Source organism: Carcharodon carcharias, chromosome 26, assembly GCF_017639515.1.
Source record: "Carcharodon carcharias isolate sCarCar2 chromosome 26, sCarCar2.pri, whole genome shotgun sequence".
Lineage (NCBI taxonomy): Eukaryota > Metazoa > Chordata > Chondrichthyes > Lamniformes > Lamnidae > Carcharodon > Carcharodon carcharias.
Window position 1 is genome coordinate 21,303,299 of NC_054492.1, and position 27,283 is coordinate 21,330,581.

The window sequence follows — 27,283 nt, forward strand, 5'->3', positions numbered from 1 at the left end:
ATATGTGGACCGGGCAGTTCAGATTCGGATGTGAGGCGCCTGCATTTGGCTAGCAGCCAATCTACCTGCAGCACTTGCGGACTCACCTCCAGGGACAGCGAACAGACCCCCAACCACCCCGCAGCCCCCCCCCCCCCCCCCCCCCCAAAAATATCCTGATCACTGAATTATTCTGAAAAGGACTCGGGACTAGAGAATGCAGGAGCTTCAAAATCTGTAACATTTAAATGTTACACAGACCATTTAGCTCTCTAATCCTGGAGCGGACAGTGAGCAGTTAGCAATAAACAGGAGACTGTTTAAGAAGGAAGTAGATAGATTTTTGGAGTAGAAAGGTGTCGAGGGATATGGGGAGAGGCTGGGAATACGGCATTGGGGTAGAGGATCAGCCACGATGTTGAAGGGCCGAATGAACTTCTCCTGCTCCTATTTTCTATGAGACGATTTGTCACAGAGTAAATGCAAAGATGGGATGACCTCCATCCTACTCCTACCATCAACTCCCTCCACACCCTCCACCCCAACTCCCTCCACCCTCCAACACCCCCATCCCCCTCAAGATAGGGAGATAGCTGAGTAAAAGTCTAGCCAATGAGAGGTTGAAGCAGGTAAATCAAGACGATTGTTCAGAGTAACAATGAGGTCCCATAATGCTGGGCTAGTGGTCACTGCTAAGGGAATGTGTGGACACCAGGCAAGGCAGTAATGGCTCCTGTAGTGAGTAGCACTCACTGTCAAAGTTAACACATGAATGTTGATAAGTATGGAATTACACACAACATTTAGAAAAAGGCAGAATGTAGAAGAGTAGTACAATAATTTTAATTTGTTGAGTTGAGGCCACATTGTGATTAAGTTATTGATGTTAAACAGGGTCAAGTATATCCTGGGTCTGAATACATTATTGTAGAATAGGTTGTAATACTATCATTGTTCAGGGACAATGGAAGCCCATTCATATAATTACAAAGATAATCTCACTAACTTGTACAAATCATTAACTACGTTTTCAGTTCTTTTCCTTATAAAACAATCAAAAAGTTTATAAAGTGTGATTTCTCCGAGGGAGGTTTAGGCGTTAACCAGTTAGTTTCTGTGATGTTTGAGGACAGCCATGAAGAGGTCAACTAAATAAATATTACAGGAAATTTATTTGAAAAATATACAATTCAAAATGTTGATTATAAAATACTGTTTAACAGTAAATACTGATATTCAAAACTTCAGATAAAGGAAAAGTTGCAGATGCTGGAAATCTGAGATAAGAACAGCAAATGCTGGAAAAACTCAGCAGGTCTGACAGTGACTGTGGAGAGAAACAGAGTTAACGTTTCAGGTTGATAACCTCTCACCAGAACTCTCTCTCTCTCTCTCTCTCTCTTTTCAGGGATTCTACCAGACCAGCATGTCCCACATGGGCTGCAGTGGTTCAAGAAGGCAGTTCACCACCACCTTCTCAAGGGCAACAAGGGATGGGTAATAAATGCATGTCCTGTTTTTTTACAGGTAATAAAGCAGTATCAGTTTACTGTAGAGTTTTTATATCCATGTTCCAGACAGGCTGCACTATTGCACATTCAACTGTAACTAATTCAGTTACAAAATGGTCCTGCCTAGGCCTCAGGTAATAGTCACACAAGGTACAGACCTGCCTTCAAACCACCGTATATAATCAGATCCAAATCCTGGAGACTCAGGGGAAATGGGACTGGAGAGAGAGCGTGCTGCAGCATCTTAAAGTGAATAACTACCATCTCCCAGCAAACCCCTTAACATTGCTTCAAAAGCACTTACTGGCAACAGGAGATGTTCCCAGCTCCCTATGCTGGGAGAAGGAGATGGGACTAGAAGTAAACACAGGAAATTGGGAGGGAGTACAAATATAACTCCATTACAGGCACTTTCATGATCATTGATTCATTTGGCTGAAGCAACTCGACTGGTTCGTAGTGAATCAAATTTTGATCCAGTTCCTGAACCTTTGAAAACTCATAGAATGATCTAGAAGGAGGCTATTCAGCCATTGTCCTTATGCTGGAATCAATCCATTTCATTCACCAATTCTCATCCTGGTGCCACAATCCCAGAATATGCAATACTGAAAAACCCTAAATCATAACTATAGCAAGTCACTAAAAATTCTAAAATATCTCACTTAAATAGCTAAAATAGAGCTGTTTTCATAGTTAAATGGAAAATTCAAAAACATGTGGAGTTTAATCTGTGGCAAATCAATAACAGGAGAATATAATGACCAAAGATTGGAGGAGTTCACCTGTCTGATTAGCAGTTGAGTAGCAAACGGTCCTTCAAAATAAACAGCGGAGACCAAGCGCTTTCTAGCTAGAAAGCATAGTGAGGTGACTATGTGAGGCATCAGTTGCAATATCACAGTTGTTTTTCCTGGAGAACTGTTGCCAGGTAAAGATTTTCAAAATGATGCTTTTTAATTTTTATAAAAGTTGCGTGTTCTAGATTTTCTGAACAATTTGTTGAATGGATTTACTCTCTTCCCCCAAATTCGAGTCCACTTCCTAAAGCATCCGAGGACCTGCACTTAGTGCAAACATTGTTCAGAGTCTCCTTGAAGATCTGCAGTTGCACTGTGCATTGGTGCATTCCGTAGGTACACAGCAAGATCTGCTGTGCTTTACACTGAACATCTTCCCACCTGGAGAAACTCTCTGGAACTAAATAAACACGAATATAAATCAGAATTCAACAGCCTTCAGCAAGATACAGAAACCATAAACAATTCACTCACTCCCTCTCTCTCTCTCCCCCTTCCCCTCACTCCATCCCCCCCTCTCTCTCCCCTCACACCATCCCCCCCCTCTCTCCCCCTCACACCATCCCCCCCCCTCTCCCCTCCCTCTCCCTCCCTCTCTCCCTCTCCCTCTCTCTCCCTCGCTCTCTTTCTCTCCACCTGAAACCCGTGTTATTCATCCTCTACTCCACTGGCAAAGCCCAGTAACTGCTTGATGCTTTTACTTTCAGAGTGTGCCACAGGGTTAACCCAAGAGTGTGTCAAAAGGTTAATCCCGGTATGTGCCCAGAAAGTGCCAGGATAAACATGCAAACTGCTTACTCAGTTGTAGATGCACAATTGCTGCTGTTTTTCCCACAGTCAATGACCACACATTCAAATCTTGAACAGAGTGAACATCTTCAATCTTTAACAGAGCATCACGTATATGGTGAATATTAAGATGTCTTGGAGTTCCTGAGGGGGACAGAGACCAATGAAAAGTCAGTTTTAGAGGATCTTAACCTTGTCTAAGTGGTTCATCAACCAATCCTTGTACAGCACAAATCTTCAACACACATTTTGAACATTAAACCTAAACCTTCCTGTATTGTCATACTGAGGACAAGATTTCAGAGAAACACCCACCTGCTCTGGGATAATGGGTGTTTATCATAAATTGACACAGGACAAAAAGAAAATTTCATAAAGTGACTGATGACCCCCATCTACAGAGTCACACGACATATGCAGCATCCTGTAGTGAATCAAATCCTGGGCCACGAGATGGTAGATTGGGTGGTAAATCTCACTAGGGTTGAGCAACATCTCAGTATAATATTTTAAATACTGTATAAAATCATAGAACCAGATAAATTACAGTACTGGAGGCCATTCAGCCCTTTGCACCTGCTAGTCCGTCAAACTATAATTATCTAATCCTATGCCATTTCCTTGCATTCTTCCTTCATAAACCATCCAGTCTCTGCCTTAACCTGCAGTAATTCAGGTTGTATTATAATAACCTGCTGCTCTTTGCTCTTCTATTCTGCACCTCCTTATTCTAATTTCCTATCAGTAAATCCCAATCCTTCACTGTCAATTCTTTTATTTACAAACTGGCTAAAAGTAGCTCAAACTATTCAGATACTTGTAATTGCCACATAACATCCAGATATGTCACCGAGCATTACTGCTGGTGGTGTGCGAAGTGGAGGATTTACATAAATTTGTGCTGCTATTCCCAATATTATTCCCTTGTGCAGTGAGCAGGGTCTAAACATTAAGATCCAATCAATGTTTCCATTTCAAATTAGAGTTGAAAGTGTCAACATTTATTTTTGGATATCAGCTGTTTCTACAGAAACTCTTATTGAAAGTCCGTTACATTTAACATTCCACTCATTACAACATTGAAGCTGTTCATCACAATGACACTTTAAACATTTCAAACAGAGACTCAAATCAGAATAATGCGCAAAGGTCATTATATTTAGAGAGTGTTTCAGTGGGGCAAGTGTACAAAATAAAAGGGGAAATTGTGACACTTTACTCATATATGTATATATTTAGTCATTCGGTAGAACAGAACTTGAGTATTGCTGAAAAAAGAGACATGTCAAAGCTTTTCGGCTTGCACTCATCAGGATAGTTCACAAGAACACCAATATAAGGGGAAAACAACAATTTATACTGTATGAGAAGAGAGTGCTGATTGGTTGGCAAGTGGACACTGATGTAGAGGGGTTGCCATGGAGGATGGACCACTGGTGGTGAATGACAGTTAACTGCCATGTATTGTTTGCAATTTAAACCAGGCAGCTTGACCCTGATTGATCAAAGCATTGTCCTGAGATATAAGTCAGCGAATGGCTGTCACTTATTTTGTTTAGCTGAAACAGGCGTAATGTGTGTAAATGTTCTTTCTGTCTGCAAAGAACAGGGCCCTGTGTATTAATATATGTAGCTTCCAGTATGTGCAAATATATCAAATGCAAGCCCGATTGACGATCTTAAATTGGTTGTCAGCGTAATTCTTAGCACACTGAGGATTATTTAGCAAATGTTGTCCAATCGCAGAATCAAATCCAATGTCGGACACTATGTTTTGAGTTTTGAAGCACAGGCTGGTTGGATAGTTACGAGCAGCGATGGGACATGCTGTTTGATACAATCCGCCAGTCTTTGTGACGTACGGCCTACATACCCAGCATTGCGCTGGCACAGAAATTCATACACCACGTTACTCATTTGTGTGGTTGGCAGGTTGTCTTTTTGGCTTGTCGGAGGCATCCTGATAGTAGCGAATACCACTCATGTTGCTACTGCACAGTAGCAGCGTGAAACAGCTAGCTTCACCTGTTGCTCAAATGTTTGAGATACCTTGGCCTTCCAGGGTAATCTGAGGTAGACTGGGCACTTTTCAGGGCTGAAAGTGACAGCCTTAGGCCCGTTCATGAGCTTGTGAGATACACAGTGCAAAATAAACTGATCAGGGTAGCCATTATCCTGCAGGGCAAGGTATTACCGCCTCTGACCTGCTCTTGTAGCCACAATATTTATGTGGCTGGTCAAATTCAGTTTCTGATCAATGGTAACCCCCAGGATGTTGATAGTGGGGGATTCAGTGATGGTAATGCCATTGAATGTCAAGGGGTGATGATTAGATTCTCTCTTGTTGGATATGGTCATTGCCTGGCACTTGTGTGGTGTGAATGTTACTTACCACTGGATATTGCCCAGGTCTTGTTGCATTTGGACATAGACTGCTTCTGTATCTGAGGAGTCACGAATGGTGCTGAACATTGTGCAATCATCAGTGAACATCCCCACTTCTGACCTTATGATGAAAGGAAGATCATTGATGAAGCAGCTGAAGATGGTTGGGCTGAGGACACTACCCTGAGGAACTCCTGCAGTGATGTCCTGGAGCTGAGATGATTGACCTCCAACAAACACAACCATCTTCCTTTGTGCTAAGTATGACTCCAAACAATGGTGAGTTTTCTCCCTGATTCCCATTGACTCCAGTTTTGCTAGGGCTCCTTGATCCACACTGTCAAATGCGCCTTGATGTCAAGGGCAGTCACTCTCACCTCACTTTGGAAGTTCAGCTCTTTTGTCCATGTTTGAACCAAAGCTGTAATGAGGTCAGGAGTTGAGTGGCCCAGGCGGAACCCAAACTGGGCATCAGTGAGCAGGTTATTGCTCATTGATAGTGTTTGATAGCACTGCCGACGACACCTTCCATCACTTTGCTGATGATGGATAGCAGGCTGACAGGCCGTATTGCATTTATCATGCTTTTGTGGACAGGATATAGCTGAGTGTGGCTAATTCTGGAGTACAAGTGTTCAGTACTACTGCAAGGATGTTGTTAGCATCCGTAGTCTTTGCAGTATCCAGTGCCTTCAGCCATTTCTTGACATGTGGCGTGAATCGAATTGCCTGAAGACTGACGTCTGTGATGCTGGGGACCTCCGGAGGAGGCCGAGATGGATCATCCACTCAGAACTTCTGGCTGAAGATTGTAGCAAATGCTTCAGATTTATCTTTTGCACTGATGTGCTGGGTTCCCCCATCATTGAGGATGGGGGTATTTGTGGAGCCTCTTCCTCCTGTTACTTATTTAATTGTCCATTACCATTCACGACAGAGCTTTGATTTGATCCATTAGTTGTGTGCTCGCTTATCTCAGTCCATCGCATGCTGCCTCCATTGTTTGGCATGTAAGCAATCCTGTGTTGTAGCTTCACAATGTAACACCTCATTTTTCAATACACTGGGTGCTGCTCCTGACATGCTGTCCTATGCTCCTCATTGAAGTAGAGTTGGTCCCTTGGCTTGATGGTAATGGTAAAGTGAGGGATATACTGGGCAATGAGATTACAGATTCTGGTCAAATACAACTCTGCTGCTGTTGATGGCCCGCAGTGCCTCATGATGCCAAGTTTCGAGCTGCTAGAGCTGCTCTGTATGTTTCCCATTTAGCACAGTGGTAGTGCCACACTGCAAAATAGAGGGTATCCTCAATGTTGTAAGGAAGATATAATAATTTTCATAATGTTATTGGAATTTATTGTAAAGTAGAGTAATAGTCAGGTGTGTGTGTGCGCATGCACCTTAATTGAATTAAAGGCAGCTGGTCTGAAGGCTTTGATGTAAGAGTAGATAAGCTGGGTTTGAAATGTTAAGTAGGTAAACATAGGTTTAAAAGGAAATTTGCATTTTTAAATAAATCAGACTAGATAGAATTCAAAGGAGAGATGAAATGTTACACCTAGCCAGGAAAAGTTAAGAAACAGTGTGTTATTTTTCCCAAAGATTACTGGTAAAATTAGTACTATGAGAGATTTTTATTATTGGAGAGGTAAAGTCCAAAGACAAAGTGAAACAATGGGAATTTGCATTCAAAGGGGAAAATATGGATAAAGGAGAGAAGACTGTGTGCAAGGGAAGGCATTCTAAAATCTAAAACGTGTGAAAAACCTCTAGCATCTAAGCCTGTCTACAAAGAACTGAAGTTAAGAAAACTCACTTTGAATGAGATCGTTCAGAGTATTGAGTATCTTTGCTTGGGTCTTTTAAAATCTATGTGTCCTACTGTAGCTTTAACAAAAGTGTAACTGGGAGTTGGATTAACTTGGGGATTTAGATGGTATCACAGTAGTAATTTGTACTTAAAATCATTTCTTCTATTAATAAAGGTTTAACCATTATATACTTAAGTATATACTTAACTATAAGAAACCTATAAGGCTCGGTGGTCTTATTACTACTTAATTCAAGGCATGCATCTCGAAATTTATACAAATTGCAAAACAGTTGTGGCAGTTGTTTCAAGTTTCCCTTTGGGATTTGTGCAACTCAGCATTTACCATCGGCTGTGCCTTAACAAAATGAAGACAGGACTTCATCTCCACAAGAACTTTGTAATGGTCACTCCTTCAAACACTGCCATGAACAGATGCATCCATGACAGGTAGATTGGCAAGGACAAGACCTAGCAGGTTTTTCCCTCTTATTGGTTCTCTCACCATGTGCCACAGGCCGAGCCTTGCAGCTATGTCCTTTAGGACTCAGTCATCTCAGTCAGTAGTGGTGCCACTGAGCCACTCTTGGTGATGGACATTGAAGTCCCCCACCCATAATACATTCTCCACCCTTTTCACCCTCAGTGCTTCTTCCACTGGTGATGTAGAACATGGAGCAGCACTGAGTCGTCAGCTGAGGGGTGGGAGGTGGGTTGCGGTACGGGGTAATCAGCTGGAAGTTTTCTTGTCCATGTTTTGACCTGATGCTATAAGACTTCGTGGGCTCCAGAGTCGATGTTGTGAACTCCCAGGGCAACTCCCTCCTGACTGTATACCACTGTGCTGCCACCTCTGGTGATGGAGTCTGGGATATTGGCTGGAATGAATGATTGGGTGAGGCTCCCCATGCAAAGTACTGGGGCTAAAGGCAACCAACACAGCACCTGATCTGAATAACATATCTGTAATGAATCTTTGAATGGTGACAGTGCAGAAGGAGGCCATTTTGCCTGCTGCGTCCATACTGGCTCCATAAGACCAACTCAGCTCCTCCACTCCATGGCCTCTTCCCCCTAGCCAAACAATTTCTTCTTTTCCGATACCGATTCAATTCCTTTTTGAAAGCTACAATTGAATCTGCCTCCACCACATTCTCAGGCAGTGTAATGATCTTGTGCAGTGAGCACACTCAGTAGGGAGAATCTAACGATTTTTTGCGTCTCATCCAAAGAGACAATCAGATGCAAATTTGGTGCTTTTTTTAAAAAGGAAGTGTTTTTGAAATTTGATCAATATAATTCTGGAAAGAGTAACCTCTCATTCCAATACCCCTCAGTATGGAAAGGAAGCTTGAACCTGCATCAAAATGTTAAATTCCATCAAGTGGCTGTGTGAGGGAGGGGTGCACACACATTGAGTAACTGTGTGAGGGAGGAGTGCACACACATTGAGTAACTGTGTGAGGGAGGAGTGCACACACATTGAGTAACTGTGTGAGGGAGGAGTGCACACACATTGAGTAACTGTGTGAGGGAGGAGTGCACACACATTGAGTAACTGTGTGAGGGAGGAGTGCACACACATCAAGTGACTGTGTGAGGGAGGAGTGCACACACATCGAGTGGCTGTGTGAGGGACGGTTGCACACACATCGAGTGGCTGTGTGAGGGAGGAGTGTGCACACATCAAGTGGCTGTTTGAGGGAGGAGTGCACACACATCGAGTGGCTATGTGAAGGAGTGCACACACATCGAGTGGCTATGTGAGGGAGGAGTGCACACACATCGAGTGGCTATGTGAGGGAGGAGTGCACACACATCGAGTGGCTATGTGAGGGAGGAGTGCAGACACATCGAGTGGCTGTGTGAGGGAGGGGTGCACACACATCGAGTGGCTGTGTGAGGGAGGCATGCACACACATCGAGTGGCTGTGTGAGGGAGGGGTGCACACACATCGAGTGGCTGTGTGAGGGAGGCATGCACACACATCGAGTGGCTGTGTGAGGGAGGAGTGCACAGACATCGAGTGGCTGTGTGAGGGAGGCGTGCACACACATCGAGTGGCTGTGTGAGGGAGGAGTGCACAGACATCGAGTGGCTGTGTGAGGGAGGCGTGCACACACATCGAGTGACTGTGTGAGGGAGGCGTGCACACACATCGAGTGACTGTGGGAAAAGATGGCCACTTATCAATCTAATTCTCCAGCACCGCATTACACTAACCTCACCCTGCAACTTGTCACCTGAAATGTAGAGTGAAATCATTATTTTGCGCTCATACCTTCCAGGAAGATTAAACTAGTGTCCCTCAGGATTTGGAAAGTTGTGCATAGCACCAGGAAGGAGAAAATGTAGGTGCAGATTGGGTCAGCAATCTTATATTCAGGCTGCAAAAAGAGAAACAGTCAAAATGAAGGAGGATTGGCAGCAGAAATTGCATTTTGTGTCAGAGACTGAATTAGTCATGTGATTCACACATTCCCCCCAATACCCACACAAACACAGGCATGGACACACAATCACCAGCACAGACACACACACAAAGGCACAAGCCTACATACACACACAGACACAAACCCACACACACAGGCACACACACCCATATAGGCACAGGCACATATACACACAGCCACAGCCACGCAGACACCCACAGACACACCCAGGGACACATGCACAGACAGACACACCCACACACACAGAGACATGCACAGGCACACACCCACTTTTCGCAGTGGGTGGGGAGCAGTGATCCAGCTTTCAAATCAGATTCTTGTGTCCGGTGGGTGGTTAAACCACACCATGCTCACACACACACACACACACACAAACACACACACAGTCTCTGGCATCATTCAAACATCCCAAACAACCTGGCCCGTGTTACTCTAAGCAATTTCTGAGTGAATGCAGCAGCCAATTTGCCCACAAAGTCCCACAAACAACAATATAAGGAATGAGATCGAGGCAACCAGACAATAACTGGCAGCAAGCTTTACAATCATCCAAATGAAAATATAAAATCCCTCTCCACCCCCACCCTCATCACTATCCACACCCCACCCCCACCACCCTCTCCCCCACACCCACCCACATGCCCCTCACCCTCTCCCCCTCCTCAACCCTACCCACCCTCTCTTCCACCCCACTCCACTAACCTATGTTTCACTCCCTCTAGGGCAAGTATATCCTTCCTTAGAGAAGGAATCCAAAACTAAAGACAGAACTCCAGATGTGGCCTCGCCAATTCCCTAATTAATTGCAGGAAGATTTCTTTACTCTTAATCTCCAATCCCCTTATAAAAAAGACAAACATTTACAGTAGACAGAGGATGAAGAATTCTGGGAACTCTTTGAAAAAGAACAACACTGGAGATACTAGTGAAGATTGAAAGTGAGGCAATGAAAGCAAAGTCCGACAGGTCAGAAGGGAGAAATCAGAATGTTGGAGTTTAACGTTGTCTCTTAGCGATTTGGGGAGCAGGGTCCTTGTGCCTGTCAAAAATGTGGATTTAGGGGGTCGAGGGACAGGGGCCTGAAATTGCTACTAAAATAGGAGGCAGGGTTAATTCTTTAGAAGGCCAAAAGGAATACTGATCCAAGGATGGGATCTATGTCAGATGGAATTCTGTGTCCCTAAGTATGAGGTAATACACTGCAGCACTTAGACCAGCAGATAATGATACTGTGAATAGGAGTGGGCTCAGGTGGGGAACAGGGGGACTTGGGTGACAGGTCCACAGGACATTAGAGGCAACAATTTTGGGGGATGAGGCTAAAGGTTACCAAAATTGTAGGTTTTATCATAAGGTATCAAATAGAAAAGAGAAGAGATAATGGTGTGGCATTGTGCTCTGCACTAGTAGAAGAATATTGAGGCTTTAGGGAGAAAACAACACAGATTCACTGGGACTGGGTCTGAAACTTGTGTCTTTTTCCATTAAAACAGAGGATAGTATGAGGTGATTCAATAGAGGTGTTTAAAATGATGAAAGGATCAGACTGAATACATAAAGTGGGCTGTTCTGAGGATCAAGAACCAACAACCATAGATAGAATCATAGAATGGTTACAGCACAAAAGGAGGCCATTTGGTCCATCCTGTCTGTGCCAGCTCTCTGCAACAGTAACTCAGCTAGTCCCACTTTCCTGCCTCATCAATCTTCTCTGCACCCTCTCTAAAGCCTTCACATCCTTCCGAAAGTGCGGTGCCCAGAACTGGACACAATTTCCAGTTGAGACTGAACCAATGTTTCATACAAGTTTAACATAACCTCCATGCTTTTGTACTCAATATTGTTATTGATATTGTATGCTTTATTAAGCACTCTCTCAATCTGCCCTGCCACTGCCAATGATTTATGCACATGTACACCTAGGTCCCCCTGCTCCTGTATCTCCTTTAGAAGATTAAATATAAGAGATAGAACAGAGGGCAAGAGAAGCTTCTTCACCTAGAGAGTTGTGAGGCTGTGGGATTCATGTGAATATTCAAGGTCAGATAGGAGAGGAGGATGAATGAACAGGGAGTGAAGGGATATGAAACAGGGCAGGTAAATGTGATGAAGATGGTTTGCTCATGTGCAGTTAAGCAAACATGAACAGGATGGCTGAATGGTTTTTTGAGAGACGGTAATGTCAACACTAAGTATTAGTGTTGAGCACCCCCAGGTACGGTTAGTATGTTGGATGAGGAGTAAAAACCCCCATTATTGTATTTTCCAATCCAAACCAAAGTCCACTTCCATCTCCCTGCTGAGGTATTTTTCATCATATCAATCCAGATCAAAGGAAGAATAATTTTATCCTGTGGAGCCATTCACCATAGAGAATAAGAATATTCCTCTTCACTGTGGACCCATACAGCTGGCAGGACTATGCATTTTCGCAAAAAAAATGTGGATTAAATACAAATGTGCCCAGTGACGCAATTCTTACATTAAAACAGTGACTGCCCTTCAAAAGTGCTTCATTTGTTGTGAAGTGATTTGGGACAAAATGAGTCATGAAAGTTGCTAGAGAAGCACATGGTTTTCTATTTTTCAGTCACCAAAGGCCATACATACTTTAAAGCGGATGATATAAGCAGCTATCAGGACACCAACGCTCTGCAACAGATCCCCCAGAGCATGGACAAAAGCAGCTCTGACAGCGAGACTCCCCGGGTTATGACCATGTTCAGCATTCCCCCGAACTCCTCTTGCGGTTTGTCCTGATGGGCAATGAGAGTGGGAATGCGCATGACTGGACTGATTCAGCAAAAATCCCATCCTGTTCAATTTAAATTAAGAAACACAAAAAAAAAGAACTGGTGAAACACTTGTAGACGAAACCACACGATCAGACAGTATCACAGGCTCCATTATTACTCTGAACAGCTCCAACAGCAGGAAGACACCCCCAGAAGATGAAATATTACAGAACACAAAGCGCTAGGGACCAGGTGGTGTTTGCAGCTACTCTTCAGGCAGTGATTCTACAATATTTCTGCAGGTCCTGGTGTTGTGGAGCTGCCGAAGGAACTTGTAAGCCAGCTAGATTTTATTCTAGAAGGATCTAGTGTGCTTGCTTAACGTGAGCATTTTATCTTAAAGGCCATTTCCTACTAACATGTGGGCAGAAAGGAAGCCATGTTGACGTTGCTAACCTATTACCACAAACTAATCTATGATAGCACTGTGAAGAAATTACTGATCGGCAACAGGGGATTGTCATAGAGTCATAGAGGTCTACAGCACAGAAAAAGGCCCTTTGGCCTATTGAGTCTGCACCTGTCAAACAAGTACCTAACTATTCTAATCCCATTTTCCAGCTCTAGGCCCATAGCCTTGTATGCCAAGGCATCGCAAGTCCACATCCAAATACTTCTTCAATGTTGAGGGCTTCTGCCTCAACCACCCTTTCAGGCAGTGAGTTCCAGATTCCCACCACCCTCTGGGTGAAAAAATTCTTCCTCACATTCCCTCAAAACCTCCTACCCTGTACCTTAAATCTATGCCCCCTGGTTATTTATCCCTCCACCAAGAGGAAAAGTTTCTCCCTGTCTATCCTATACATGCCTCTCAATTTTATACACCTCAATCATGACCCCTCTGTTAACTCCTCTGTTCAAGGGAAAATAACCCCAGTCTATCCAATCTCTCCTCATAACTAAAACTCTCCAGCCCAGGCAACGCCCTGGTAAATCTCCTCTGCACTCTCTCTGGTGCAATCACATCCTTCCTATAATGCGGATTCCAGAATGCACACAATACTCTAGTTGTGGCCTAATCAGTGTTTTATACAGGTCCAGCATAACCTCCCTGCTCTTATATTCTATGCCTCGGCTAATAAAGGCAAGTATCCCATATGCCTTCTCAACCACCTTATCTACCTGTCCTGCTACCTTAAGGGACCGGTGGACATGCACACCAAGGTCCGTCTGATCCTCGGTACTTCCCAGGGTCCTACCATTCATCATGTATTCCTGTGCCATGTTTGTCCTGCCCAAGTGCATCCCCTCACACTTATCAGGATTAAATTCCATTAGCCACTGATCAGCCCATCTATATCCTCCTGTAATCTAAGGCTATCCTACTCACTATTTACCACTCCACCAACTTTTGTATCATCCGTGAACTTACTGATCAACCCTCCTACATTCAAGTCGAAATCATTTATATATAACACAAATAGCAAGGGACCCAACACCGACCCCTGTGGAACCCCACTGGACACAGGCATCCAGTCACAAAACACCCCTCCACCATCACCCTCACCTTCCTGCCACAGTCAGCCAATTCTGGATCCAATTTGCCAAATTGCCTTGGGTCCCATGGCTTCTTACCTTCGTAATCAGTCCCCCATGTGGGACCTTATCAAAAACCTTGCTGAAGCCCAAGTAGACTACGTCAAATGCATTGCCCTCATACTCACACCTGGTCACCTCTTCAAAAAATTCAAATTGGTCAGACATGACCTCCCATTAACAAAACCACGCTGACTGTCCTTGATTAATCCCTGCCTCTCCAAATGCAGATTAATTCTGTCCCTCAGAATTGTTTCCAATAGTTTCCCCACCATTGAGGTTAGACTGACTGGCCTGTAGTTCCCTGGTTTATCCCTTCCTCCTTTCTTGAGTAATGGTACCACATTGGCTGTCCTCCAGTCCTCTAGCACCTCTCCTGTGGCCAGAGAGGTATTGAAAATTATTGCCAGCGCCCCTGCTATCTCCTCCTTTGCCTCACTCAACAGCCTGGGATACATTTCATCCAGACCTGGAGATTTATCCACTTATAAGCCTGCCAACCAACTTAGAACCCCCTCCCTTTCTATGCTAATTTCTTTAATTATATCACAGTCCTTCTGTCTGATTTCCATACCCATGACATCCCTCTCACTTATGAACACCAACACAAAATATTCATTTAGAACCCTACCTACTTCTTCCGGCTCCATACATGAATTACCACTATGATCCTCAATGGGCCCTACTCTTTTCCTAGTAATCCTTTTACTCTTAATGTACTTGTAAAATAACTTTGGATTTTCCTTTATTTTACCTGCTAATGTTTCTTCATGCCCCCTTTTTGCTCTCCTAATTTCCTTTTTAAGTTCCCTTCTCCACATTCTATACTCTTCTAGGGCTTCCGCTGTTTTGACCCCTTGGTATCTGCCATAAGCCTCTCTTTTTCTCTTTATCCAATCCTGTATATCCCTCGATAGCCAAGGTTCTCTAGATGTGTTGGTCCCACCCTTTACCTTTACTGGAATATGTTGGCCCTGTACACTCCCTATTTCCTTCTTGAATGAGTCCCACTGCTCTGACGCTCATTTACCTAAAGTAGCTGCTCTCAGTTTACTCTGGCCAAATCATATCTGATCTTATTAAAATCGGCCTTCCCCCAATTTAGAACTCTGATTTCTGGCCCATCTTGTCCTCTTCCATAACAACCTTGAATCTACCGGAGTTATGATCACTATCTGCAAAATGCTCCCCCACTGATACCTCTACCACTTGCCCAGCTTCATTCCCTAAAATTAAATCCAGGACTGTCCCCTCTCTTGTACTGGCTTAAAAAGCTGTCCTGGATGTATTTTAAGAATTCCAGTACCTCTAAACCTAGTTGAAATCCCCCACCATTACTACCCTATTATTTTTACACTTCTCTGAAACTTGCCTTCATATCTGCTCTTCTATTTCTCTGACTGTTTGGGGGCCTATAGTACACTCCCAGCAATGTGATTGCTCCCTTTTTGTTTTTAAGTTCTACTCATATGGCTTCATTTGAGGAGCCTTCAAAGATGTCATCCCTCCTTAGTACTGTAATCGATTCCTTGATCAATATTGCGATACCCAGTCCTCTTTTACCTCCTACCCTGTCTCGCCTGAAGACCCTATATCCTGGAATACTGAGCTGCCAATCCTGCCCTTCTCTCAACCATGTCTCTGCGACAGCAATGACATCATAATTCCATGTTGTTAGAAGTACCTCAATTACCGGAAGGATAAATAATTAATCAAATAGCTATTAGGAGCCAGATTATATTATTTCTGTGGTATTTCTATGTTAAGATTTTAAGTTTGAAATTTAGAAGTGCAGTAACATTAGCTGTGAAAAAGAAATCTACACTATCCAGTATTGGCCTATCAAGAACACACTGGCCTAGACTGGCTGAGTTCTAGTCTGATGAATGGGATGCTCATAAAGGCATTAAGATAAGGGATACATCCTGAAGCAACCCATTGTCTTAAGTTTAAGGTAATGAGCACAATTATCCAGAACCAATTAAATTAACCCTTACAACATCATTCACCAATTAACTGTTGCAACAACCTGGGCTAAGGGAGTGACATTTATTTTTAGGTCTAAAAGGGGGTGATGAGAGCCCATCTTGCTGTGTACACCAAGTGAAAGGAGACTGATCTGGATCTTTGGGGGAACAGAGGTGAGAGTTGTGCTGGGCTTGAGACAGAGGGAAATTCCTATCATCCTAGATCCTAAGATGGTGCAATATTCTTTGGAGGGAGATGTGAACATCTGTCTGTGTGAAGGGTTGGTGTTTTCTGGATTGGAGCACCCACTTGAACACGTGAAGTCTGTCAGCTTTTATTGATAAATACATTTGCTTCCTCTTATTACTTAAGTTTCAGTTTATTGGTTAGTCTTTGGTTAATTGAAAAGTGTATTGTTGTTGCATTTTGTTTAGGCTCAATAAACTTTGCTATTGTTTGCTAAATCAATGTTTGAGTCTTTGCCTGATGTTATACCTCTGTCAAACTCAAACACTTTAGGGCTGGTACATCTCAGCACAACGAACCTAAACTGCAGGTAAAATGAATTGTCATCTTGACTGACTTTTAATTCATTCACGGGATGTGGGCGTCACTGGCTGGGCCCAGCATTTATTGCCCATCCCTAGCTGCCCTTGAGAAGGTGGTGGTGAACTGCCTTCCTGAACCACTGCAGTCCATGTGGTGTAGGTACACCCACAGTGCGGTTAGGATGGGAGTTCCAGGATTCTGACCCAGTGACTGTGAAGGAACAGCCGATATATTTCCAAGTCTGGAGGTGGTGTTCCTATGTCCTTCCAGATGGTAGTGGTCATGGGTTTGGAAGGTGCTGCCTGAGAAGCCTTGGTGAGTTCCTGCAGTGCATCTTGTAGATGGTACACACTGCTGCTACTGTGTCAGTGGTGGAGGGACTGTTGAAAGTGATGGCTGGGGTGCCAATATTTGTATTGGATGGTGTTGAGGTTCTTGAGTGTTGTGAGAGCTGCACTCATCCAGGCAAGTGGACAGTATTCCATCACACTTCTGACTTGTGCCTTGTAGAAGATAGACAGGCTTTGGGGAATTAGGAGATGAGTTAATTGCTGCAAGATTCCTAGCCTCTGACCTGCTCTTGTAGCCACCATATTTATATGGCTAGTTCAGTTCAGTTTCTTGTCAATAGTAACTCCCAGGATGTTGTTAGTGGGTGATTCAGTGGTGGTAATGTAATTGAATGTCAAGAGGTGATGGTTAGATTCTCTCTTGTTGGAAATGGTCATTGCCTGACACTTGGTCGGTGTGAATGCTACCTGCCATTTATCAGCCCAAGCCTGGATGTTGTCCAGATGTATTTTGAGGAATTGAAAATGGTGCTGAACATTTGCAATCATCAGCAAACATCCTCACTTCTGACATTATGATGGAGGGAAGGTCATTGATGAAGTAGCTGAAGATGGTTGGGCTGAGGACACTACCCTGAGGAACCCCTGCAGTGATGTCCTGGAGCAGAGATGACTGACCTCCAGCAACCACAACGATCTTCCTTTGTGCTAGGAATGACTCTGGAGAATTTTCCCCTGATTCCCACTGACCCCAGTTTTGCTAGGGTTCCTTGATGCCGCACTGGGCCAAATGCTGCCTTGACGTTGAAGGGCAGTCACTCTCACTCCCCTTTGGGGTGAGGTCAGGAACAGAGTGATTCTGGCAGAACCCAAACTGAGTGTCAGTGAACAGGTTATTGTTGAGTAAATGCTGCTTGATAGCACTGTCAACGACCCTTTCCATTACTTTGTTCTTGAACGAGAGTGGAATGATTGGGCAGTAATTGGCTGTGTTAGATTTGTCCTGCCTTTTGTGGACAGGACATACCTGGGCAATTTTCCACATAGCCAGGTAGATGCCAGTGTTGTAGCTGTACTGGAACAGCTTGGCTAGGGGTGTGGCAAGTTCTAGAGCACAAGTCTTCAGTGCTATTGCTGGAATATTGTCAGGGCCCAGAGACTTTGCAGTATCCAGCGCCTTCAGCTGTTTCTTGATATCACATGGAGTGAATCTAATTGGCTGCAGACTGGCATCTGTGATGCTGGGGACCTCTGGAGGAGGCCGAGATGGATCATCCACTCGGCACTTCTGGCTGAAGATTGTAGCAAATGATTCAGCCTTATCTTTTGCACTGTCTCTGGTATGTTCTGAGTGCTGATCACCCCAAGCAGCAGTAGAAAATCACAACAACTTCCAACCAAACAACATAATTTTATTCAGCTGGAATGGAAATAAACTCTCATTGTGGTAAATTTTCTGCAGCGTAATGTTTTAGGCTAGACTTAGAATTGTGTTTCTGGAGAAGTGTATACAAGGGTAGCATATGCACCCCTGGGTCACTGTTCAGACAGTTACTTACAGCCACTTGATGGGCTGAATGGCCTCCTTCTCCTGGGATGTGAATGATGACACTGTTAGGCACTATCAGCTCACAACACTAGTCAAAACAGAACTGCTCAGAGGACAGGTCTCTGAAAATTGAAGTTATAAGCAATTAATCCAGGATTACTTATTACAAAACAAATAACCAGCTCAGGAAAGCAAAGTAAGTATATTTTGTGCATTAATGTGTTGACACCAGCAGAGCACATCTGTGACATTAGAAAGGTAATGAGGTTGTTAAAAGCAACCAGTAGACTTACACAAGGTTAACAGCAACTCCAATTGCTGCAATGATGATCATCACATCTGCTTGGATCTCAAAGTCCTGGTGTATGGTCCTCTGAACAGCTTCATAGACAAGCCCAATAGTCACAGCATAGATCAGCATCACACTGAGCACTGCAGCCAGGGCCTCTGGGCAACAGAGCAAAGGGACCACATCAATACCAAAAAGCTAAGGAAACAGTGTACTCCAGTCACAACAATGTCAACGTTAGAATCAGAAAGAAGCCAGGTGTCAGCACCAACAACTATGAAGGGAACAATAACAGGCAGCCATTGGCACAAGCCTCCCTGTTGGACCCTCAGCTATGCTCTGTATAATTAAGGACTTAGATGATAGAATGGAAAACCATACAGCCAAATTTGCCAGTGACACAGAGGTGGAACATGTAATCAGTGTAGATGGAAACATAAGATTAAAAAAATGATGGGTTAAGTGAATGGGCAAAATTGTCAAATGGATTTCAGTTTAGGAAAACATCAGATCATCCATGTGGGATCTTAAAAAAAAAATAGAACAGAGTACTTTCTAAATGTTAAAATGAGAAACGGTGGCAATTCAAAGTGAATTGGGAGTGTGGGTTCATTGATGATTAAAATGTCACGAGGTTTATTAAATAATCAAAGGCTAACGGAATGATGCTCTCTCTGTCTTGAGGACTGGAATGCAAAAGGGTGGAAGTCGTGCTTCAGTTATACAAAGACCTGGTTAGACCATTCCTGGAATATTGTAAATAGCTCTGGGCACCACACCTTAGTGTATTTTGGCCTTGGAGAGAGTGCAGTGTAGATTTACCAGAATGATACATAAACTCCAAGAGTTAAATTAAAAGGAGACATTACACAAACTGGGGGGCTGGTTTCCTTAGAACTTAGATGGTTAAATGGTGATTTTTTTTTTTGAGTTTTCAAGCAGGGGAACAGTAGATAGGGAGAAACGATCCCACTGGTTGGGGAAAAAAATTAGAGTCACAGCTTTCAGAAGTGAAATTAGGAAGCACTTCTTCCCACAAAGGGTGAACTCTCTTCCACAAACAGCAACTGATGCTGGATCAACTGTTAATTTTAAATCTGAAATTGACTTTTTTTTTGTTATCCATAAGTATTAAGGGATATGGAGCAAAGTACTTCAAGTTAGATCGCAGATCAGCCATGATCGCATTGAATGGTGGAACAGGCTCGAGGGGCCAAATGGCCTCCTCCTGTTTCCATGAACTAATGAGTGAAACTCATAAATGAGGTTTGACCATCACATAATTTGGAGCATTTGTCTAATTTTTCTGCTTCCCACAACTTATTTTATGTGTGCACACGCACACCTGGTCAGCTAGGCCTCCAATGACCATTGCTGCATTTCACCAGCTATAAACCACATGTGGTTTGTTAGGAACACATCATCTCCCTCTATTCATGAGACACATCACATTCAAACCCAAAGATCTTAAGTGAAGCTTGGAAAGTGCCAAGGCTTTTGTGACTCCCTACCCTAAATATCTGCAGATTGCTGATGGTCACCAAAACTGCTAAATGTCGAGTCTATTAATACAATGTCTGAGCAGCAATAGCCAGCCAGCCAGTATCACCCTCCTAGAGAACCAGGAAATGGCAGAGCAATTAAACAACTACTTTAGTTATGTCTTCATGGAGGAAGACACAAATAACTTCCCAGAAATACTAGGGAACCAAGGGTCCAGTGAGACAATCCCCGCAGGCGAAGCGGGCCCCGCTGCCATTTTACGTGGGCAGGCCAATTAAGGCCCACCCAGCATGACATCCGGTGGGAAGCACTATGCGCTCCCTGTGCAGGAGGGTGTTTCCCCAAAAGCGAGAGGGCGCTCTTTCACGCATGCGCACGAAAGAGCACACGTCTCCCTGAGGCTAAGTGCTGCCTCAGGGAGATCGCTGACACTTTTAAAAAGATTAAAAATAGAAAAAAAAATTCCCTGATATGTTCCCCTCATGTGACAATGTCACATGGGATGGGACATGTTCATAAATTACAGTAAAACTTTATTAAACTTTTTAGAACCCTACATGAAACTTCATCCCGCCTATGGATGAGGTTTCATGTTTTCTCTAGTTGCCGCCGGGGCTCCTGGCCGACCCGACAACCTTAAGGTTGAACGGGCAGGTCCTTTTAATTGTTTAAATGATCCTGTCAAAGGCCTCAATTGGCCATTGACAGGTTGGCGGGCCCGCAGCTGATTTTGCTGTGCCCTTGCCTTCCTGAAAATTTAAATGGGGCGCGGTGACATCAGGGGTTCCGTCTGACATCATCCCGCATCATTTTACGCATCAGCAAGTGGGCCCCGCCCCCTGCTCGCCAACGGCAAAATTCTGCCCTAAGTGTCTTACTGTTGCTTTAACCTAACTCACAGTTACACTTCTGTTAACTTGGGGATTTAGAAGTTATCACAGTAGTAAATTGTAGATCTACATGTGTACTTAAAATAATTTCTTCTATTAATAAAGGTTTACTTTAGTTTTGTAAGAAACCTATTAAGACTAGGTGGTCTTATTACTACTGAATTCAAGGCACGCATATTAATTATACAAATTGCAAAACATGTTGTGGCAGTTGTTTCAAGTTTCCCTTTGGGATTTGAGCAGCTCAGCATTTACCATTGGCTGTGCCATAACTATGGTGGAGCAGGCTTTAAGGGTCGAATGGGCTACTCCTGCTCCTATTTATGTTTCTACCAGTCTGGGCATTGGCCTGAGTATTACCTGGGACAGGAATTTTTGGATAGCAGCCACCTGGAGAATTTTATAGGCCACCCCCACCCACCTGCAAACCCATCAAATTTCAAAACAGAACAACCTGTATTTATATAATGCATTTAACATTTTAAAAATGTCCCAAAGAGCTTCACAAAAACATAATCAGATAAGAATTATTACTGAGCCAAGAAAGAAGCTATGGAAGGGGGTTGGGGGGGGGGAACAATAAACTTATGCAGATGTGGTTTTAAAGGAGGAGGGAACGGTGAAACACTTCATAACGTGAGCTTAGAGTTAAATGGTAAAGGTAAACTGCCGGTGATAAAACAAAGAGAATGGGGGATGTGCAAGAGACCATGGGACTGAAAAAAACTGAAGTCTCATCATCAACATGAAATTGCAGTCTAAAAATACACATCAATGTAGCATTGCCAAGTTTTGGCACAAAGTTCAGCCTTTCACAAACTGCACTATCAACCTGTGTTTCTAATTTGGCCAAAACATTCCAACAAGAATCACAATTACATTGTATTTGACAGAAGCTCAAAGTTACAAAGTTAATCCTCACAGTATTGAACTGCACAAGGCAACACCCAGTCTTGTTATAGCTGCTGAGCTGAGGGTTCAGTGTACAGACTAATCCAACCGTGATTATTGTCTTACCAGCAGGCACATGATACAAAGTTCAGATAGCAATTCTCTGCTGACTCAACTAATCACAGAATGTTATTCCAAAGTAGTGATTTTCAGCTGGGTTACAGATACATGTGTTCCTCTACAGTAAACTCAGCTACAAATCCAGGAATGAGTTACTTTCACAAAATTGTTACAGCACAGGCCATTCATCCTATCGTGTCTGCACTGGCTCTCCAAATGAGCATTTCACCTAGTGCCATTCTCCTGCCTTCTCCCGTAACCCTAGTGCACCAAACAAATAGTCTTTGAATAATATAGTACAAAAGGAGGCCATTCAGCCCATTTGTACCTGTGCTGGATCTTTGAAAAAAACAAACTATTTCCAAAGACAACTCAATTCTTTACATTAATAAAAGATAAACCTTGAAGATGCAGGAGCTTTTGTGAACAGAAGTTTACAAAACCATCTCTAGTCATGAGATTGTTATGAATGAGGGAAGCACTTTGATTCATTGTAACTCATCTTTCCAAAAAGATCCTGGAACCCCCCCCAATTGCTGCAGCTAACACTTTCTGAAACAATTGCAGGGTTTCTCTGTATAGAACCAACTCCCAGATGGAGCAATGTGCTGACCTCTCTATGAATTTGCTCCTGATGAGTTCTAAATTTACTTTTATTAATTGGAAGGGGAGACTGATGTCTTCCTGCTGTCATGGCATAATGCCAGCAGTGGGCAACTCAGCAGCTCAGCCACCCTCAGATTGAGTCACTAAAAGGCTCAATTAAAGGCTATGTCTCATCGCTGCATAAAGGCCACTGCTGCATGGGGCAACTGTCAGGAGAACCTTGGTGACCTCCGAACGGATTCCGAAGGGGGGGGCCTCTTTATGGTCACACCATGGCCCACAGAGCGGCCCCTGGATGTATTGAATTGGCTGCCTCCACATGCACCATGATGTCCCCTCCCACCCCACCCCGACTTGGCTTCCCCACAAAAGCCTACTTGCTCTTTGAGGGTGTCTCGCCTGTGTGCTCTCATCCTGGACTTGCAGCCTCAACAACGAACACTGCTATGATGGCGCCACTGAGCTGTTGGCTCTCTGATTAGGTGGCAGCTCGAGGGAACAGGCCCAACCTTAAAGATGCCACCCCAGGGTCCTGCAGCCTGCTGGTGAGGTCAGCTCCAGGACTTCAGCTTCCCTGGAAAAATTCAGACCCTTGGCATGTGAATTTTAAAATTGAAGCATTGCTGAGCCAGGCAGCAAGCACAGGGAAAGTAGGCAGTGAAAGCAAGGATGAGGGTTTCAATAACAGATGGGCAGAGATGGGTAATGCTACAGCAATATAAGTGGGTGGTCTCAGTGTCCCCTTGTTCTATTCTTGCACTTTAATTTAAAGTAAGATTCCAGATTTTTCTTTGGATCACCTCGCAGACTCCTCCTTTCTTAAAGAAATGTAAAGGAACAAATTTGCAAGGAAATTACAGGGAGGTGCAAACATTATAGAATAGTTATAATGGGGGACCTTAATTATCTAAATATAGACTGAGCTAGTAGTAGTGTAAAGGGGAGAGAGGGGCAAGAGATCCTAGAGTGTGTTCAGGAGAATTTTCTACAGCAGTATGTTTCCAGTCCAATGAGAAAGGAGGCACAGCTAGAGCTGGTTCTCGGGATTGAGGTGGGCCAAGTGGGTCAAGTGTCAGTAGGAGAACTTTTAGCAAACAGTGATCATTGTATCATAAGGATTAGGTTGGACTTCGAAAAGGACAAGAAACAATCCAGAGTAAGAATAATCAACTAGGGGAAAGGCAACTTCAACATGGTAAGAATGGATCTCGCCCAGATGACAGAATTGTTACAATGCAGAAGGAGACCATTCTTTTTTTTTAAATTCATCCACGGGATGTGGGCTTTGCTGGCTGGGTCAGCATTTATTACCCATCCCTAATTGCCCTTGAGAAGGTGGTGCTGAGCCACCTTCTTGAACCACTGAAGTCCATGTGGTGTAGGTACACCCACAGTGCTGTTAGGGAGGGAGTTCCAGGGTTTTGACCCAGCAACAGTGAAGGAACAGCGATATATTTCCAAATCAGGATGGTGAGTGACATGGAGGGAAACTTCCAGGTGGTGGTGTTCCCATCTATCTGCAGCCCTTGTCCTTCTGAATAGTAGTGGTCGTGGGTTTGGAAGGTGCTGCCTAAGGAGGCTTGGTGAGTTCCTGCAGTGCATCTTGTAGATGGTACACACTGCTGCTGTGTTCCTCCTCAGTGGTGGAGTTGGGAGAGAATGTTTGAGGATGGGGTGTCAATCAAATGGGCTGTTTTGTCCTGGATGGTGTCAAGCTTCTCGAGTGCTGTCGGAGCTGCCCTAATCTGAGCAAGTGGAGAGTATTCCATCACACTCTTGACTTGTGCCTTGTAGATGGGGGACAGACTTTGGAGACCCAGAAGGTGAGTTACTCTGCAGAGTTCCCAGCCTCTGACCTGCTCTTGTAGCCACAGTATTTATTTGGCTGGTCCAGTTAAGATTCTGATCAATGGTAACCCCCAGGCTGATAGTGGAGGATTTAGCAATGGTAATGTCATTGAATGTCAAGGGTGTCATGAAAGTATAATAATTTTCATAATATTATTGTGATTTATTGTATGCATGAAAGAGCGCACTCCCAGCTGAGGGAATTCCCTCGCCCACGCAGGGAGCGCATAGAGTTTCCTGGCGGGAGTCATGCTGGGTGGGCCTTAATTGGCCCGCCCACGTAAAGTGGTGGTGCCCCCCCACCCCACCCCAACTGGGGTCGCTGGTCGGAGACCCACCCATCCACACCCACTCCCGCACTTCCCCCCCCAATGGGGGGAAAATGTTGCCCATTGGAACAATGGGGTTTACATTAAAGAAAGAGAAACATGTGTAAAGGAAATGAGGTAATATGAAAGAAGAAGGCATTCTAAGATCTAACAAGTGTGAAAAGCTTCCAGCCTCAAGGTATCAAGTTGCTGTTTACAGGAACCGTAGCTAAGAAAACTCACTATCCAGGGTATTGTGTGTTTTTCCTGGGTCTGTTGAAATGTATTTGTTTTATTGTTGCCTTAACAGAGGTGTAACTCGGAGTCAGGTTAATTAGGGGAGCTAGGAGTTATAGTAGTAATTTGCAGACCTATGTATGTGCATAAAATCATTTCTTTTATAAATAAATGTTTAATATAGTTTCGTAAAAACCTCTAAGAACTGGTGGACTTATTACTACCAAATTCAAGGCATGTATCTTGAAATAAAAATACAAATTGCAAAAACAATTGTGGCAGCTGTTTTCAAGCTTCCCTCGGTTTTGAGCAGCTTAACGTTTGCTATCTGCTCTGCCATAACAAGGAGCAATGGTCAGATTCTATCGTGCTGGAGATGGTCATTGCCTGGCACTTGTGTGGCCCAAGTGTTTCTTGCCACTTGTCAGCCCAAGCCTGGATATTGTCCAGGTCTTGCTACATTTGGACATGGACTGCTTCAGTATCTGAGGAGTCACGAATGGTACTGAACATCCCAATTTCTGACCTTATGATTATGATGAAGCAGCTGAAGATGGTTGGGCTGAGGGCACTACCCTAAGGAACACCTACATTGATGTCTTGGAGCTGAGATGACTGACCTCCAACAACCACAACAATCTTCCTTTATGCTAGGTATGGATCCAACCAGTGGAGAGTTTTCCCCCGATTCCCATTCACTTCAGTTTTGCTAGGGCTCCTTGATGCCACACTTGGTCAAATGCTGCCTTGATGTCAAGGGCAGTAACCCTCACCTCACCTCAGGAGTTCAGCTCTTTTGTCCATGTTTGAATCAAGGCTGTAATGAGGTCAGAAGCTGAGTGACTCTGGCGGAACCCAAACTGAGTGACAGTGAGCAGGTTATTGCCAAGCAAGTGCCACTTGATAGCCCTGTTGATGACCCCTTCCATCACTTTACTGATGATCGAGAGTGGACTGATGGGGTGGTAATTGGCCAGGTTGGATTTATCCTGCTTTTTGTGTACAGGACATACCTGGGCAATTTTCACATTTGGCCCATCATGTCTGCACCAGTTCTCTGAATGAACAATTCCCTTAAAGCCATTCTCCCTGTAACTCTGCACACATTCTTCCTTTTCAGATAACATTCCACTTGAACCTGCCTCTGCCACACTCTCAGGCAGTGTATTGCAAACCTTAACCTTACCCCGAGTAGAACAGTTTTTTCTCATGTCATTTTTGCTTCTCTTACCAATTATTTTAAATCTGTTCCCTCTCATTCTCAGTCCTTTCATGAGTGGGAACAGTTTCTCCCTATCTACTCTGTCCAGACCCCTCAGGATCTTGAATACCTCTATCAAATCTCCTCTCAGCCTTCTCTTCTCGAAGGAAAACAGACCCAACTTCTCCAATCTATCTTCATAACTGACGTTCCTCACCCCTGGGGCCATTTTCGTGAATCTTTTCTGCACCCTTTTCAATGTCTTCACATCCTTCCTAAAGTGCAGCACCCAGATCTGGATGCAATACTCAAGCTGAGGCTGAACTGGTGTCTTATAAAAGTTTAACATAACCTCCTTGCTCTTGCACTCCATGCCCCTATTAATAAAGCCCAGTATATTGCATCCTTTATTAACTACTCTCAACCTGTCCTGCCACCTTCACTGATTTATGTACATATACACCAAGGTCCCTCTGCTCCTACACCCCCTTTAGAATAGTACCCTTTATTTTATATTGTCTCTCCATGTTCCTCAAAAGTCATTCCATAATTCTACTTTGTCCCATGTTCTTCCTCCATTCATTTCTCACTTTGATATCTCCGTGCTCAGTTTCTAGCTATTATACTCACAACAAAGGAACAATCCAAAAGTGAAAGTTTCTCATTTTGTACCATGCCTTATTCTGAACAGCTAGCCCACTAAACAGTACTGGCCCAGTCACCCTCTGCTTCTGTCTAACGAGGCGAATTCATGCAATATAACATACAGTATAACAACAGACACAGCTTTATCACTTGGAAAAGAAACTTGAAATCCGTGCAAAATATTTCAACCTGAGGGAATGTTCCTTGTGTCAATTACTGTCCAATAATAATATCCTGCAGCCAACACAGCCATCACTCCTCAAACACATCACATATTACTCCCTCTACTTCACAACTATCACATGCTCTTTCAGTCACTCCTGCCCT

General features: G+C 43.8%; 1 protein-coding gene across 2 annotated transcripts in view; it reads right to left on the bottom strand.

Annotated features, from left to right (window-relative positions):
* Nucleotides 1-800: 800 nt before the first annotated feature.
* slc30a4 (solute carrier family 30 member 4) overlaps nt 801-27,283 on the bottom strand; it is a 32,813-nt gene continuing 6,330 nt past the window's right edge. For both annotated transcript variants that reach the window (XM_041175349.1, XM_041175350.1), the window contains exons 4-8: nt 18,712-18,865; nt 12,342-12,546; nt 9,560-9,665; nt 3,089-3,223; nt 801-2,690 (exon numbers count right to left, since the gene is read on the bottom strand). In XM_041175349.1, coding sequence (XP_041031283.1) covers nt 2,503-2,690; nt 3,089-3,223; nt 9,560-9,665; nt 12,342-12,546; nt 18,712-18,865 — 788 coding nt within the window. In that variant the 3' untranslated portion in view covers nt 801-2,502. The remainder of the gene's footprint in view (nt 2,691-3,088; nt 3,224-9,559; nt 9,666-12,341; nt 12,547-18,711; nt 18,866-27,283) is intronic.